Source organism: Solea solea, chromosome 5 (genome assembly GCF_958295425.1).
Source record: "Solea solea chromosome 5, fSolSol10.1, whole genome shotgun sequence".
NCBI classification, from domain to species: domain Eukaryota; kingdom Metazoa; phylum Chordata; class Actinopteri; order Pleuronectiformes; family Soleidae; genus Solea; species Solea solea.
This window is the reverse complement of record NC_081138.1, coordinates 11,225,139-11,242,881: the sequence shown is the minus strand read 5'-3', so window position 1 is coordinate 11,242,881 and position 17,743 is coordinate 11,225,139. Positions and strand designations below refer to the sequence as shown.

The 17,743-nt window shown below is 37.7% G+C and overlaps 1 protein-coding gene across 1 annotated transcript; it reads left to right on the top strand.

The window, feature by feature from the left end:
• Positions 1–439: 439 nt before the first annotated feature.
• On the top strand, positions 440–15,971 carry hsd17b12b (hydroxysteroid (17-beta) dehydrogenase 12b). The gene is made up of 11 exons (XM_058630234.1): positions 440–684; positions 5,914–5,960; positions 6,249–6,324; positions 6,965–7,072; positions 7,343–7,407; positions 9,324–9,368; positions 10,260–10,294; positions 10,910–10,991; positions 11,704–11,769; positions 11,958–12,107; positions 14,767–15,971. The coding sequence occupies exons 1-11, from the start codon at positions 507–509 to the stop codon at positions 14,872–14,874; spliced, it is 960 nt and encodes a 319-aa protein (XP_058486217.1). The 5' UTR covers positions 440–506; the 3' UTR covers positions 14,875–15,971.
• The last annotated feature ends 1,772 nt before the right edge of the window (positions 15,972–17,743 follow it).

Genomic DNA, 17,743 nt, shown 5'->3' with positions numbered 1-17,743 from the left:
ATCATGTATTTTTATTTTCTATCGTGTATTTTTATTTTATATTGTGTATTTTTATTTTCTATCATGTATTTTTATTTATTTTTAATGATTTTTATTTTCTTTCTTTATATGATGCATCTTCACATCCTATTTTTTTTAATCTTGTACATTAAGAGAATAAAAGTGAAATTAAAATAAATACAAATATAAAAATACAAAATAAAAAAAGAAAAGACAAGAATACAACTGATAATTCTAACCAACTGCGAAAACGCAATTTCAACTATTAATTTATTTTCACTAACGTATAATAGACGACAGACAAAACTGTGACATTCCTTTAACAGTAGATGGCAGTAGTGATTCGACTTCTCGCTATTTTGTCACAAATACAGCACAAGGAAGAAGAAGAAGAAGAAGTACCCAATCAGAGGGGCAGTCCATTGGCAATGCGGATATCCTGAAACCAAGTGACAAGCACTTGAGCAACTTGTCAGTGAGCTTACAGACGTGGTGTTGTGACAGACATGTCGTCCAGCAGGGAAGTGGTGTTTCGGGCCTTGGAGACGCCGCTGCTCTACCTCGGTGCTTTGACCGCAGCCTGGTTCACTCTGTGTTCCGTGTGCCGGCTGGTGTCCGGGTTCAAGGTGTGGGTGCTGGGCAACGGGCGACTCGTATCTCCTACGAAATTGGGCAAATGGGCAGGTGAGACGTTGTACTGGCACACGTTAAAGGTGTATTTGTGTTCAGGATGTAACCCTCAGTTAATGTCTTTACTCAAGTGATTACATGTTTGTTATCGTCACACAAACCACGTTAGCCTTCACAGTTTCATTCCAACTGTAGTGTGAGCGTAACGTCGTTGTTAGCTTGATACTGTCTTGTACGATCTTGAATGAAGTTAGCATACTATCCAGCTAGCTCCGGTGGTGATAATCACGGATTAACATTGGCAGTCAAAGAACTTGCGCACAGCAACGTTTAATCCTTTATACATTGCAATTTTTCTTAATTTAATTTATTAACCATTCTTCAGGTTGTGGAACTATATTTGAGTAGTCTTGAACATCAGTTCTGCACAGTATGATAATTGCATTGTCATCGTATTGTATTATAAAGCAGTTGCATAAACCTGCTTGTGCCGTTTTTCTGTTTTCCTATACTTTCTGGTAGAGTTGGGAATTTCCAGAGACACGATACGCTATTCTCACAATATTTAAATCATAATATTATCGCTATATTGCAGTATTTAACAGCTCTAGTGAGAGTGAGCACTTGGCATCATCTAGTGAAGTGACACGTCTATTGATTTCTTTCATTGCTAATCCACAAATAGTTGAATGTTTATTTATAACATCAGTCAAAAAATATAAGCTAACAAAATCGATACTTGGTGTCTCAAAAGGGATATAATATTGCCATGGAAAATATTGCAATATTTCACTGAAATCTGCATCCATATTCAGATCTCCACCAAAATCAAATTTTATCAATGGGCCATGGCATCTACATCCCCTAAAAAGGTCAAATGTTGCCCTTATTTTATGCTCCTCAAAGACAGACAAAAACACCTGAAACCAAAAACATTTATTGCTAACAGACACATTTTATTTTAGAAGGACAATCTTATTCTATGAACACGCAATCAGGACTCTGTGCTCTGAGTTCTGACCACTGTCACACCTATATTGCATAAGAAGTGTGCTTTGACTTAAGTACAAACTGGTAATCACAAAGTCTCCAGCACATACAGCCATCAGCCATATCGTGATAACAGGTACGTTAATGCCATGGCTTGTTACACAGCAGCAGCAGCAGCAGTAGCAGGCTACAGTTTTTAGTCTGTAATACTAGTGATGCACCGAAAATCCGGCCACCAAAACAGACAAAAGGAATTTTCGGTTTTTCGGCGGGAAAGACTTTTAACACTGAAACAAAACAACCAAAACAGGACGTTATGTTGACGCATGCAAAAACTGCAGCCAGCACACGCCTGTCTATTCCCAATTAGAGTCTGTCCAAGATCAGTTTGGAACACCAATAAGACGGTTCCAACAAGATGTGAATACACGGTGGAACAGCATCTATTAATTGCTGGAAAGTCACTTTGTGCAAAAGCGAAACTTGGCTGCATGAAGCGCAGATTATGAACTCCCCGGCGACATTCACTCGGAGTGCATTGAGAAATATTTGTGTTTCTGATTTTCGGTTTTGGCCAACAATTTTCATTTCGGTGCATCCCTATGTAATACCCTTTGGCAAGAAATTAAGACCACTCACAGCACGTTCTCATTGGACATCAATTGTAATAAGTGTAATAAGGATGGATTACAACTTGAGAGAATGATCAAATGAGACTGAATGTTGCCCATCTGCCTGCACACTTACTGAACTTTGACCACTGGGATTGATTAAATGTTGGCCAGTGTGGGGTTCAAGGTTCACATCATAACATAGACAGAGCCCAGAAGCCACAGTAGTTTAGAAAAAAATAGTTTATCAGCTATATTACATTGCATCCTGCAGTCCATTAAAATCTCACATTTAACAACAAATGTAGGTGGGGGGATTTGGTGGTGTTTTTCCTCCCCAAACCTGAATTGTCCTGTGTATGGCAACATTATTTAGAATAGGGAGTTAACCAAAAGAGTTGGTCTGGGCTGATACTTTCATTCACGAATGTTGATTCACTGAAGTGGATGTGAGTGAACAGCCAGATTATATAACAGGACTGGAACCATTCACGAATGAGTATCAGATGAAACGTAGGACCCTTACGACTCTGGTTCACTGATTCTGCCCACATCTTGTGCATTTGTGTATGAGAGGGTGAAAGAGTCCTTTGCAGTAGCATCATAGTTAAATTGTAAATGTATAAATCTATCTATCAAATATTAACTGTAGTACTGTATGCTACAGCTGATGCTGTCACAACTCCCCTATGTAGGAGTCATGAAGGAGCAAATAATATTGGAAGGCTGTTTACGTCTTTTGTTCACATTGTTTTAATTTGAATTGCTTTTTATTTTTTGTAACAATTTTGATTAAAATATGGAATTTATATTTAACCAGCAGGTTCTACCCCCATTTTAGGATCCACTGCACTAGAGGGGAGAAAGCAACTCTGAACTATGGACAGGATGAATGTTTATATTTGTCTAGGCAGCTTGCTGTGTGCTGTGTCCTCTCTTCTTTTTCCCCCTGCACTGTACAGTTTTTAGCAATTATTACTATTACATTATGGTAAGGATCATCATTATACTTTCTTTTGTCCAGATAAGCAGCTGTATGCTGGTAGCAATGGTGATCTCAGATTGATGAAACGGTATACAGACTGTGTTTTAGCCATTTTTTTTATACAACAGGACAGATCTAGCAAAACATTACCAGGTCTCTGTCTAGGCATTGATGATGTAAAAAGCAGATGTAGACCTGGGTCTTCCACCCTGCTCAACAATTAAATGATATTGATTATCACATTCATCAAATGGCAGCATGGATTAACACTATCACCAGATCACATAGCCAATCTAACCTACATTTGAAGATGACCGTACATCCAAAAATAGACCTTGATTTGTTTGAGTGAAGGCATCATGCACTCAGCTGACAGCAAAGCAGCTCATTCTTAAAACAACTAAAAATAAACCAGCGACTTTTTCCTTCATCATTGGGCCAACAGACTCTCCCTCCCCTCCTCTTGCCTGTGCTATTTTTAGTTGCCCCCAGGTTCCCCTATGTTTGTGTTTGTCATTTTCTCACCCCCTTCTCTGTCCTGCTCCCTCCCTGCTTGGTTTTGCTGCAGCTCTAGAGGATGCTTGGCACCTTGGCATCATCTGTACACAGGAAGATCACATAAAAGGGACTTGGGTACAGCAAAGGGTAGAGACAGATGAGTAAGAGGAGAAATAGTAGTGTCAGTAAAAATATTTGCTTAAAATAATTCATGTTTGTGTTACACATTGCAGTATATTCAATATCAAATATGGAATATGTAGAAAATGTCCACAAAACGTGTTTTTTAGCCAAGCAGCCCTAATTCTAATCTCAAATTAAAAGTATTTTCTGACACTTAAAGATTGAACCAATGTAGAATCGGATACCATGTGCCAGGAACTGGTAACCTGTGAGAAGAAGTAAAATTTCGATTCTGCTTAATGGTTCCTAAAAGATGTCAGATCAAAGAATGTTTATATAATGATTTTTCCAGAATATAACTGTTTAGTTAATTGTTGTTTATATCAGACAGGCAATATTTGCCTTTTTTAAATAATAAGCATTTGCCGATTATTAATTACTAATCGGTCAGGTAATACAAATTACACATTTTGTTCTCAGAAACTTGACAAATGCTGCTATGTCACTAAAACATAGCAAGAAACATAGCAAACTTTTTTTTTGGTACTGTAAAGTAACAATAGTAACAAGAGATGCCTTAAAACATAAAAAAAACAAAAAAAAAAACACCAGAAAACATGTTTGTCAAGGTTCTCAGTCATCCAGGTCATATGGGAGTCCGTGGTTGAGTGGAAGGGAATTGGGCTCATAACTGTATAGTCGAAACACAAGTTGTTGCTGTTAAACCTGCTTTGCAGGTTACACCAGGACATTGTAATTCTCTGACTCGAATGCACCATTCCCCATCCACTTTATGTTATCTTGAGCCAGTGATGAATAGTTGCTTCTGGAAGATGGGAATTCCTAAAAATAGTCCATGCTGCTGTTGCTTTTTGTGCCATGTAGTTTCAGGGCATCCGCTCCCTCGACTGCCCCTGATGACAGAGAAGACCTCACGTTCCCTCTCCCTTTCTCCCCTTTCTCCCTTTCTCCCTTTCTCCCTTTCTCCCTTTCTCCCTTTCTCCCTTTCTCCCTTTCTCCCTTTCTCCCTTTCTCCCTTTCTCCCTTTCTCCCTTTCTCCCTTTCTCCCTTTCTCCCTTTCTCCCTTTCTCCCTCCTCACTATGTCCTCCTTCTACACCTCAGCTGCTCGTGTACCTCATCCTACAGCACAGCTGTTTAAACTGGCATTCAGCCAATTATACTTAACCCTTGAAAGTCAGTGTATTTATTTTGTGAAAAAACTTCTTGTAATTGATGCTTAAATACTCAAAAATCAAATGATCCACAAGTCTTTATCATTGGATTTCTGTTGTGATTATGTTCCTGTAGGTGGCACTGTTCATCTACTCTTTAATGGTGGTCTGCTGCCACTGTTGCTTTTTTTTTTTTTTATGAAAAAAATAAATATTTATGGGCCTTAAGCGGAAAATACAAAAGACATTTAGATCATTTGAAATTATTTTCTTCTGTGGAAATATTATTTTTTTTTCTTTACAATCTGGGAAAGCCTGCGAGAGTTAAATCGTTGCAACTTAGTCCCTGTATTTATGTGGAAACCCATACAGGATTGTGGAGGCTTATGACTGAAATGTCCAGCAATCACATGTTGGTATAAATGTTTTTGTGACCATGCACTACAGAACTATTATTTTTTTAGTGACTTTCAGTATTCATCATGTAAGGGCATAATTATTTTTTTGATTCTCTAAATATTGTGTGTGTCCAAAGTCAAGGGTTTGATGTGCACTTCGTACACATCAATGTCACATTACACACTGTCTGTGGTCCGGTTTCATTCAGTATATACTGCACCTATATTATTTCTCACCCTGTAGTATGATCCATCCTGAGAGTAGGTTGTAATAGAATGTAGAAATACAAACGTAAAGGGCAACATCACTTCCTTATCTCAGTTTTAATGAAACAGCCGAATGAGCCTGATTTATACTTTAATGGAAATCTCTGCATTGTGCTTGAATTTACTAGTAATATGGAGCAATGTGTTTTTGCCCCATTAAATTCACTGTTTTCAGATTTGATTCTGAGGAGCACAATCTTTTATCATGCTAATCCAGTTTCTTTCTGTCCCTGTTTAGTTGTGACAGGAGCCACAGATGGGATTGGAAAAGCCTACGCAGAGGAGGTAAGATTCCCTGGATATTTTCTCTCTTTTTTTCCCATGACAGTGGGCCACAGTGAAATAATTCCTTCGTCTCTGTCCCTTTCTTTTCAAACACTTAAACTGACTCAACTAAAACAGCAAGCATGCCTGCTTAATTAATTACCCATGTGTATAGAGGATTTTAGGCCAGTCGCCGTTTGATCACCACCACGGGCCAAATTAAAGACTTGTGTTATTGTTTTGCCTCCCTGCAATATGTGTTGAATTACATGTGTCTTCTTTTATTGACATGGTTTGTTGTGTTTGCAGCTTGCTCGCAGAGGCTTTGCTATTGTGCTGATCAGCCGCTCTCAGGAGAAGTTGGATGAAGTGTCCAAGGCAATCGGTAAGTTATCCTACTTTATACATTTACTTTAAACATGCAGTTTAAATGCAAACAAAAATTATGGCAGACATGGAACATTAATGGAAAGTGGAGATATTTTTTATGCACGTTTCACATAAATCACTGTGAAATACAGTATGTAGCCAAGTAGTACTCCGCTTAATCCATCAGTGGAAGTAAACCCACATCTTGCAGTCAAGGGAAATCAACGGTACCTGCCGTCCAGAGGCACAGACTAATGGAGTTTATGTGTTAAGTATAACAGCAGCTTGACTGGAGTTCAGTCTTAATGATCCATGCAGCTATACAGCCTTATTTATCCTGATCGTGAAATGTTGCATCCATATTGCACTGTGTAACAGTCCAGCAAGGCCAAATGACTAACACTTAAATGATTGCATTGAATTGAATTGCAGTTAAATGAATTATTTCTCTTAATTGATGGAGTTTATCATTGATGATGAAGGATTATCTCCGGTTTATAATAATTTCCTCTGCTCTGCTCTTCCCTTTCCAAGGGTCAATTTGTTAGCTATATGTAAGTCAGTGATATCATGGTGTCAAGTGACTTCTGCTTTGTAGTATATTTCACTGTCTCTCATATATGTATTTATTAAAATACTTTTACATGTTTTCACAGAAAGCAAATGTGGTGTGGAGACCAAAACCATCGCAGCAGACTTTAGTACTGTGGATATCTACTCCAGGATTGAAGATGGACTTGCAGGGCTGGAGATTGGCGTGTTAGGTAAGACTGCAGTAGGTCATGTCATCTTTCAAGAAAAATGTATGAAGATGAAACTGAGAATTAAGTTTGAACCAGGGTCAAATAGACACCACAGGAATAATACATACTAGTCTATGATAAATGTATGTTTTTCATTCAGTCATAAAAAGTTAGGATTCTTTAGGCCTTTGCTGCCCTCCTTGGACTGAAAAGAGGAATGACACGCTGAACATTTTTCTGTCACATTTTGTGTTTTAAATGTCATGATGCTGTTATTTGTCTTGTTAACAGTGAACAATGTTGGAATATCCTACTCTTACCCTGAATTCTTCCTCGAGCTCCCCAGTCTCGACAGAGTAAGTTAACAGTTTATCATATTTTCCATTTACTGTGGTTTACAGACCCTTTATGTTGCTGTAGCACTGACAAATTGTCTTATGTTGCAAAGCATTATAAAAAAAGGAAATACTCTATACAGTCAATAAAACAAATGTAAGTATTGGCTGAGAGTTTCAGTGATGGAAGGAATGCTTTTGTCTATGTTATGCTCTTCTGATAAGAGGAGCAGATGCAGAGAGGTGATTCTAAAACCATTAGATGTGGATGTGAATTGACAATCAACTATTCAGCTATACAACTATAACAGCAATCCAGCCTACTACAGATTTAAATTGAATTTATGTATGCACAAATGCCATAATAAAGCGTATCTCATTAAGCATATCAGAGAGTGATTTATGGCAGAGTTGGGCCACCTCCTTTTAAAACAAGCACCACTCCTGTCTACATCACACAAGATACTGTAATCTACAGTAACAAAACCTGTGGGGAGAATTTAGAAATAGCTTGAATTGCTATTATACACTGTCTTGTTACTGTCACTGAACTGAATTTTTGCCACTGCATCAGTAAACATTATTGACAGTAGGGCTGTTGGAACAAATTTCGGGAGTCGAATATAATTAGCATATTAAAAAAATTAATAACAATCAAATCTTTAAAAAAAAAAAAAATGTAATACATGTGTGGCAACTCAAGCCTGGCCCTCTTTCCTCTGCCTATCCACATGTGGAAAACAAAATGCTTTGGTCACATATGACCCTGCAGAACAATCTCTCGTTTCCGCAGAAACTGCAGACGGCGATAAAACACCCGTGGAGGTCACCACTCCTGACCATCTAAAAAGCCATGTGTGAAAAGTTTTTGGCTTTCCATCAACAAACTGAAAATTGACGAATAAAGACATGCAGAATATGCAACGTCTAAATGAAATGTCACTTGACAACCGGAAACATTAGGGGACACCTGCCAAAACTGCACCCTGGCCGAGATTTAGTCCGAGCACATATTTTTATGTATTTTTTGCCTCCCTCCACATCGCAGGGTTTACAGCTGCCCGTCAGAACGTTATTACAGACAAACTGGTACGCTCTATTTGCAAAGACATGAGACCGATTAACATCGCGCAGGGGTCTGGTTTCAAACACTTCATCCAAGAGCTTGAGCCAAGGTACACGGTTCCTAGCCGCATGACCATCACCAACAGAGTGACCATGGAAGCATATGTGACAGTTACCGAACATTTCATAGACATCATTAATTCTCAAAATGACTGAAGCTCAGATGAGCCACACCGGCGAAAACTTTGCCAGATGCATCGGTGACACACTCGGGAGAGTAGAATGTGAGTCGGTGCTGTCCATCACCACGGGCAACTCGGCTAATTATATTAACACAGTCGAGAGGCACATGCAGGCCGCCAGTGTCCCATGCATGGCCCAGTGGACAGAACATTTAACAACCACATATTAAGTTAATATGTATTAAAATTTTGATTTAAAAATTTCAATATTAAAAATAGTGAGGAGTGGAATTCAGATGGGATTATAGAGGAATATTGACAGTATGTAATAATGAAATATATTTTAAGAGTTGACATGTTAGGTGGACCTGTATGTTTCAGAGAGGCTTCTAGCTGACAGATGGTTTATTAAATGCATACATACTTGTTAATTACATGCTTGTTTGCTTGTAAAAATAAAATAAAATAAAAATGTCATCATCTGATTCCACTCCTGAATGTATCATAAGTGAAATACAATATGTAAGAGATTAAATATGCTTTTCATTCATTCAGTCATTCCAAAAGAAATTTCTACCAAGTTATTTTGAACAAATAATACGATATCTCAATGCCTTTAGTTGCAACTTGAATGAATGTAAAAGTCTGATTTGCTGAACAATTATTTTGTTTCTTCTGTCTTTATTTTAGTTCATTGACACAATGATCAACATCAACATAACATCGGTGTGCCAGGTGAGTGTCATCATAAAAAACATTGATGTCATGATGCTTTTCGAAATTGAATCATAATCATGGAGAGAATAATAGGTTGAAAAATTACATTTTTCAACCTATTATTTTTCCTAAGCAAATTTGTTGTAGAAACTGCACAAATTCAGTACTATGTGTAAGGGTTTTGAAAATGTGTAGTCAGCTTTGAAACCTTGAGCAGCAGATGTTATAGTAAACTGGAAGAGTTGTCATCACATGCCTATAAAAGGCTAATGTTGCATGATAAAAGAAGCACAAAATAAATCTAGATTTGCTCCAAATTGTAAACTTCACTACATATCATGGAAATTGGTTCAGTCATTTTGGAATATTCAGAGATACGGAGAAATGGCAACAGTTTAAATGAAAGTACTTTAGTGATTGTGTGTACAACATAGACGCTGTATCATAACGAACTTGCAAAGGTCTCATTCCAATGACTTGTTTGCCATTGAGTAAAGTGCCCATAATCGGACTCTCTAAACAGACTTAGGTCCCCACATCACAAGTAATACCTGGAACACATGCATCAACACACATAAAACGGTGACAAAAATTGTAGTAAGTCACTTCTGTCCCTCCTCTCTGTGTTTAGCAGTGTCCCAGTGCTACAGCTAAAGTCCACCCACTCGCTTAATGCTTAATTTATGTCATTCAATATTTCTCTAAACTGCTCCCTCTGCTGCCATTATCATCCCTTCCCTCTATTTGTCTTCCTTGTACACCACCTCTTCAAACACGACTTGCACACTCACACAAACAAGTTAACCATTGTGTATCTCCTCAACTCAGCCCACACACAATAATACGCTTTCTTGTCCGTCAAATGTTCACTCTGTTGCTCACACTCTGTGCTTCCCTTTGTGTTTATAGATGACGCGTCTTGTTCTACCTGGAATGGCGGAGAGGTAAGTTTGTCTGTCGTCAGCAGTAAGTGGGTCATCATAGATCCCTCTGAATTTGTTGTAACACAGCACGGAGGACTATATCAGTGATTCCCAGTGTGGCTTGTAAAGATACTGCAAGTGGGTTTTTGTGGAATAATTTCATTTCTGTGTGCAAAGTTAAATAATGAAAGTATCCAAAATAAAACTAAGATGTTTAAAAAGCTTTGTTAAAAATATGTTGCTCTATTTAACAACGCTTACCTTTTAAAACAATTACATTTTCTTAGGGGGGGGGCTAATAATTTCGTCCACAACTGTATATATTAATTGATTTATTTCCCATCATCCTCCTGTTACATGACTGCTTTACAAACTAGAGCAAAAATCTCATCAAATTGTGACTGTTGAAGTATTGACGTTACTGTGTGTTTGATCCTCTGTATCTACAGATTTGTCTTTGATGAACAATAAGAGCAGTTTCTGCTCGGCTTGCAAGCACACATAGCACTGTGATCTCTTCTCCTTGGATTGAGTCCAGGCTTAAGTGTTTGTTGCTTGTCTCCTCTGTCTTTTGTTCCTTGCTTAGTGTTTCCTTTTGGTTTAAAACAGTATTTGTTTGTATGTCTGTGTTTGTAGGAGGAAGGGGGCCATCCTAAACATCTCATCTGCCAGCGGGATGTACCCTGTTCCTCTTCTTACTGTCTACTCTGCCTCCAAGGTCATTTTAATACATGGTTTACAGTATGACTTTTACTTTTTAAGGGTTAACCCCAGTGTTAACATCTTCCAGTATACTTTAGTCCATGGGGAGAAATCCCTTTTTGTTCTCATGTTATGAATTCTTTGTTTAAGCCACGACACAAACTGAGGCAAAACTTAACGTCTGTTGACGACAGATGTTAGCCCAACATTTATTGAGATGTATGAATCAAGTGAGGGATTGTCTTTTTTTCAAATTTACTGTTTTGATTGTATTTAAAGTCGTTGACTAACTCATGTCCTGAGGTAGTGCACCGATTAAAAATGTTTATGGGAGCATGTGGTGTCATAATGTTTTATAACTGTCTTGTGCATTTGTTATCTTCTAACAGCCCGCTGTTCGCAGTTTCAGCTGATTCATTTGCTCGTTTCTTAATACTGGGTCATGTTTATGTCCTAAATTCTAGTTTCTGCAAAGGAAGCACATCTAAAATACATCCAGGGTGAACCTCTAGTTTAATGCTTAATTTCATGGTCACCTCAGTTCTTTATAACTACCGTTACTGGTAAATTACATTGCACATGAATTCTTAGTACATGTATTTACTCATTGTTACTTTTTTACAGCTTGTTTTCTTATTCTTTTGAGAAATGGAATCCCAGGGTTTTCTGAAGTTTTGTTGTGCATGGTCGTAGTTTTGGCCTTAATGACCTTCCTGTGTCTTATGTAGGCATTTGTGGACTTCTTTTCACGGGGACTTCAAGCTGAATACAAGAACAAGGGCATCGTCATCCAGGTAAATAATAATAACAATTGAATAATTATATTCTTTCTTCTGAATCCACACTAGATAATAATACATGTTGGTGGTTCAAAATGTAAAGTAAAATTATAACATAGTTCATTTGTGTAATTGAATTCTTCACCAAGCTTGAAACTGGACACGTTTTACGTAACCGGTGTTTTTCGATCTTTCCTCGACAGAGTGTTCTTCCATTTTTTGTTGTATCAAAGCTGAGTAAAATCCGACGGGCTACACTGGACAAGCCCAGTCCAGAGCGCTATGTTGCAGCCGAACTCAACACTGTGGGGCTACAGACCCAGACCAATGGCTACCTACCTCATGCCATAATGGTAAGTCTGGATACAGTATGTGATAGTGGGAATCAAATTTCTTTACAGATTTATACTCAAATGTTCACCCACCTCAGTCTGTTTTACACACCACAAGTGAAATAATGTATTTGTAGAACAAAGCTGCATAAAGTCAGAGGACATAGTTCCTACAAATCCTCACTATATCTGCACCATTTAGTCTTCTTCTGGTGTCATTCACTTTGGACTGGAGTTTGACATTGCTGTTCAGGCTTATTATTGTTCCTGACCATTGCAAACAATAGTTAAATGTAGCTGACAATTTGGATTATACTACAAGGAGTACAGCTTAGTCATTTAGTGACAACATTCAAGCACAACTGGCTCTCTATAGCAGGATTAGATCTGTTGCAGTGCAACACTCATGAGGAAACCTCATATATCAGGTAGTGAATGTCTGTCACTCCAACGGCACTGAAAACCCTTATCGGGCTGCAGTTTCATCTTATATAAATGTGCCGTTTGTTAGCTCATCGCCATTCAGAAAGTTTTTTTAACTTACAGCATTGGCTGCGTCCTGTCACTGTATTTATCCTGTTAAGAAACAAGCATCTGTAATGAGACTGAAACACAAATCTTGGTTCTGCTATGTCACCAGGTGTCTGTGTTTTAGCAGAGTTTACAGAGACATCAATCACTTGCTGTACTCCCTCCAGTTTCTTTGTGTTGTGTTGGATCCTCTTTTATGATGTGATCTGAATATCAATGATAATAATTGTTGATGCACATATCAATAACAACACCATCTATATCCGCATTCAGACGCTCAGTAAATATTATTCAGAATACAAAGGCTTTTGTTGATGCTGTGCAGTCCAGTCCAGTGCAGATAACGTAAAACCACCACAGATCTTAACTGTCAACAGCTCCTGTATTTCACTAAACCAGCAGCTGCAGACGGGTATTGTCTGTCACAGTTATCTAATAATCCTTTACACTGTGCAGCAAAGCTCTGTCCAGTTTCCACTAATAATCCACATCATTCAACAGAATAAAGCAACACTCCTAGCCAATATAGTTCGATATTTAAGTGTCCAGGCTTTCATTTTTCTGAGGCATCTTGACAACTATAGTTCTTACTGTTACTGGAGATATGTGTGAAAGTAATGAGCCATTTTTAAAATGTATTTAATCCATTGCCAACGAGCTAAAATCATGAAATAAAACCCGTAGGCACGTGATTTAAGAAGCTGCAGTAAATCAAGTTTTAACACGAGCATTTCAGCTCAGGTAAACATTTCAAGCCAAAGGCCAAACAAGTCTGTTTTAAATGTGATCCTATAGTTGGTCTGCTATCCCACTAACCAACCAGGTAGCAAAACAATTAAGTTTAAATGTCTGTTGCCATTTTTACCAGGAAATGTACTACACTGTTAACCTACACCATGCAGACTTTGTACAGACCTGCTATTAACATCTGTCCTCAGTGGTCAGATCAAAATTTGATTTAATATGTACAGCTTTAATATGTAGAGCTGTTTGCCTAAAAATGTGTCCTGGATGTGTCCTATGACCACACGGCTTCCTCCGCCCTTCCAAATATGCATTGTTTGCAAGAACAAAATTATGTTTTAATGAATCCAATTGTATAGATGTGTCTGATGTCTGTCTGTGTGAAAACAGAGATGAGAGGAGCTCAGTTTCAGTTACATTACATTACATGTCATTTAGCAGACGTATAATAATAATAATAATAATAATAATAATAATAATAATAATAATAATGATAATAAACAGAACAGCAATCACATCAACCCAACAGTAACCACAAATCCTAGCCCAATAGATAAACTACAAAATTGGCTAGTCTGGTCCCAAGGCAACTATTTTATCAGTCTAGACTAGTGGGCAAGACAAGGTTCATGAACTCTTCTCTAAATCATAAGAAGGTTACAAAGTACATTAGTTAATTTATAAGTTCCAGCCATTCAGGCCACTCAGGTTTGAATATATGTGAGCAGTAAATGCTCCTTTCACTCAGAATGGATAATACCATATCCTAATGTCCTAATCAACAGTAAATGTTCCTTTTTAAATACTTAGCCACACGTAGCCATGTTCATAATCAGAAAATATCAAATTGCACCCTGAAAGTAAAGCAGCATTATAAATGGTAATACTCTAATTAAGAAGAAATCTATTGCTAACGAAATTACTATGGTAATAATAAGTCAATGGAAGTACCATTTGTGATGCTTCATAAAACTGCCTCTTACTTAGAAAGAGGATTTAAGGCTGTGGGGGTTTTCTCTGAACAAAATCAGCAGTTTCAACTGTCATGCTTTTGTCTTCATTAAAGCAAATGCTAATACACAATGTTGTAAAACTGATGCAAATTTTATGCACATTTTCAGGGAGATAAGATTACCATCTTTTACAAAATGACAAAGTTGTTACAAAAAAGGATTTAAAATTGCTGAAGTGGAAATGTCGCATACAGAACACTTCCATGTGCAGTCACTGTGGCATTTTGTAAGACAATGGGTGTAACTTAATAATAATTTGAGAGGTGCATAGGTATTAAAGAACAAGCAATTGCTTTAAATATTCTTCTGCACAAAATTGCTTGGGGGGGGGGAAAGAACTCATCAGTTATTTGTTAATTCCACTGGCTGACCATGTCATTTTCCCTCTGAAGGGTTGGGTGACTACAGTTCTGCTTCCTGCCAAGATCCTTAACATCTATGTGATGAGGATGGGGCTGTCCCAGCGCTCTCGTTACCTCAAGAAACAGAAGCAGGGATAGATAGATCGGCCGTAACAGACAGAAGGAACCAGGAGTTAACGACTTGTCCGACCACCACCCGCCATCATCGTAATCATCATCATGGACCAATAAGAGGAAATGTGACAGTTTCTGAGCAACGTCTCAGTTTCTCTCTCTCTACTACTACTACTCATAGGTGATATGATGGTCACACTTGCCTTTTGATGTTGAATCCAAACATTTTTTTAACAAACTTTTGCTCTTTGTGTGAGTGATGAGCTGTAATGAACAGAACACTAACCCTATAATTAATTTTCTTTTTTCAATTCTAATGATCTTTACGGGACAAGGCTTGAATGTCTGAGGTTTGAGGGCTCTGTATGTTTCTTATTGAAAAATGGGCGAGCTTAATGCTGTTTAGCGGGTCTCTGGGCGATGGCACTTACTGTCAACACTTTCTGAAGCACTGGAAAGATTGTGTTATCAAGATTTCTTTTTGTCATGGACGACAAATTGAGATCTGGTACCAGCATGGAGGGAGACGATATGGAAGGAAATTGAAATGTGTGTCAGTTTACATACAAAATTACTGATGATGATGATGATGATAATAATAATAATAATAATAATAATAATAATAATAATAATAATAATAATAATGATGATGATAATAAAAAAATTAATCAACATCTGTCTTTACTGCTTTGGATACAATTCTTTCAGGATGCATTTGAGCCGGTTATCATTAAGTGATGTGCTGCATATGCTCATCTCAATCGTTTCATGTGCTGAAATGGATTGACTGAAATGTTAAACCAAACCGAATGTGCAGATGAGACACACTGATGGAACATGTCTTTAACTTTCCCTCTTGAGAACTATGTTGACTTGCTGTGTCACTTGTCTTGGCTGTGATACCAGCTTTAAGTTATTTACTTTATCAATCCTAATTTAAAAAAAAAAGTTCTTAACCATTAGCATATACTGACTGTAAAGGTGCAGCAGCTGGGGACCAAATTGAGTTCAACGGGGTATTTGTATTATGTGTTTAATACCTTGGAAGCATGTAAAGCAGAACATCTGGTTGTTATTGTCCTTCCTGTCTTTACAATAAATGTGATTTTCTAATAACTTCACCCTGTCGTCTGTCTTCATTTTGCTAATTTTCACCTGTCTTCACAGATGTGTTTTAAAATCCCATATATAAAACTTTTAGAGGACAAATTTTGCCTGTTTTATATACTAAGGCATTATTGGAGTACTCATTACTATTCTATACAGTCCAGTTCTACCTGTACATTATCTCAAGTTACTTACACAGCAAGGCTGAGACCTTGCAATGTTACACAGAAAGCCAGCAGTTTTAAGGAGCAAACACTTTTTGAAAGTGGAGATAAAAAAAAAAGTTTTGCCTATAATGTTACAATTTGTAGTATTTCTGGGGCTGTATTAGCAAAAATCGACTTTACTATCCATACAAAGGACACCTACGGAAGCGTATTGCTGCCACACATACAAAAAAAGTGGGGTGCTCAGTATTACGTTATAACGAGAATGTATGTGTATGTGTGGCAGCAATACGCTTCCGTAGACACCTATGTTGTATTATTGCTGTATAATAATTATTGTATGATTTTCATAGCCATTTATTATAATATAGTCACAGGCCGCTACTGCAAAGTCCTCCACAGTCGCAGCACGCCATATTTTTTACAGGAGCCTGATGCGGACAAACATAGGAACGTTGCACTGGGAAGTTCTGGCTTCAGCAACGAAGAAGAAACCATGTCAAGTGACAGAGGTGGAGTGCTGAGTGAAGTTAAATATGCATGTTTTTAGTGTTTTTGAGGGTGGGGGGATCATATTTATTGTGTTGCTGAGGAAAGAGCACCGGCACCTGAATCTACATCATCAAAGAGAAGAAAGCACGACTCATTGTGTTAAATGGTTTCTATTTATATAGATATAATAAATAATTTATATAAATAAATAAAATAAATAAATGTAATGTAGTGTAATGTTATTTGTAGTTTTATATGCATATCTAGAACACAGAGCAGTGTTTGTATTTCATGGGTATAGTTGCTAATGCACATAACGTGAGCCACTTCAACTTTATTTGAATGGGAACGTTGTAACCTCATCAAAATTTTGCAGGTATTTTGCACTACATTGTAAGGGTTGTTGCCAAGGTGGGTCTCCGTTTGTGTAGCGAAGCAGACCCTCCCCCACTTTAGCAGGTAACACATTAGCTGCTAAAGTGCTGGAGGATTTGGAGGGTTTGTCCTCCTTCTGTTCTCATGTGAGTGAGAACATCCTCCCTCATCTGAACATGAAACACAATGTGTTCAACGGTGGCTGTAGCTCTGATTTTTGATGTTTGTTACAGCTGTGAGAGAGACCAACAACATCAACACTGTCAAAGAGACGTTATTTTCATGTCACAGCACTGACACTGGTGCTTCAAATGGGGCAGATGGGGTAAGTTACTGAAGTCATACAGTCATGTATTACTATAAGAGAAGACGTTTTATATAAAAGTTAATTGTTGCCTTTGTATTTGTATCTAATGTGTCACACACTATAGATAAACATAAACAGATAAACTGCCATAATGTCTTTGCAAGTTGAACTTTTCGTTTGTTACAGTTTGGTGTTATAGTTCTCTAAATACTATATTCCCTTTTGTTTTATGTCCTGTTCACGGAAATGTTTGGGCAGATGAAGGTTTCATTTTCAAACCCAGATGATGTTGAGAAGGATGACAGCTCTGATGAGGACCATCTTCCACCAATCACAGTGTAAGGTGTGTTATCAGTCAGTCTATCATCTCTTTACAGTCATAGCTGAAAATGTTTTGTCTGCACTTCAGGTTAATCATGACTTTGTTTTACACAGCTGTGCTAAA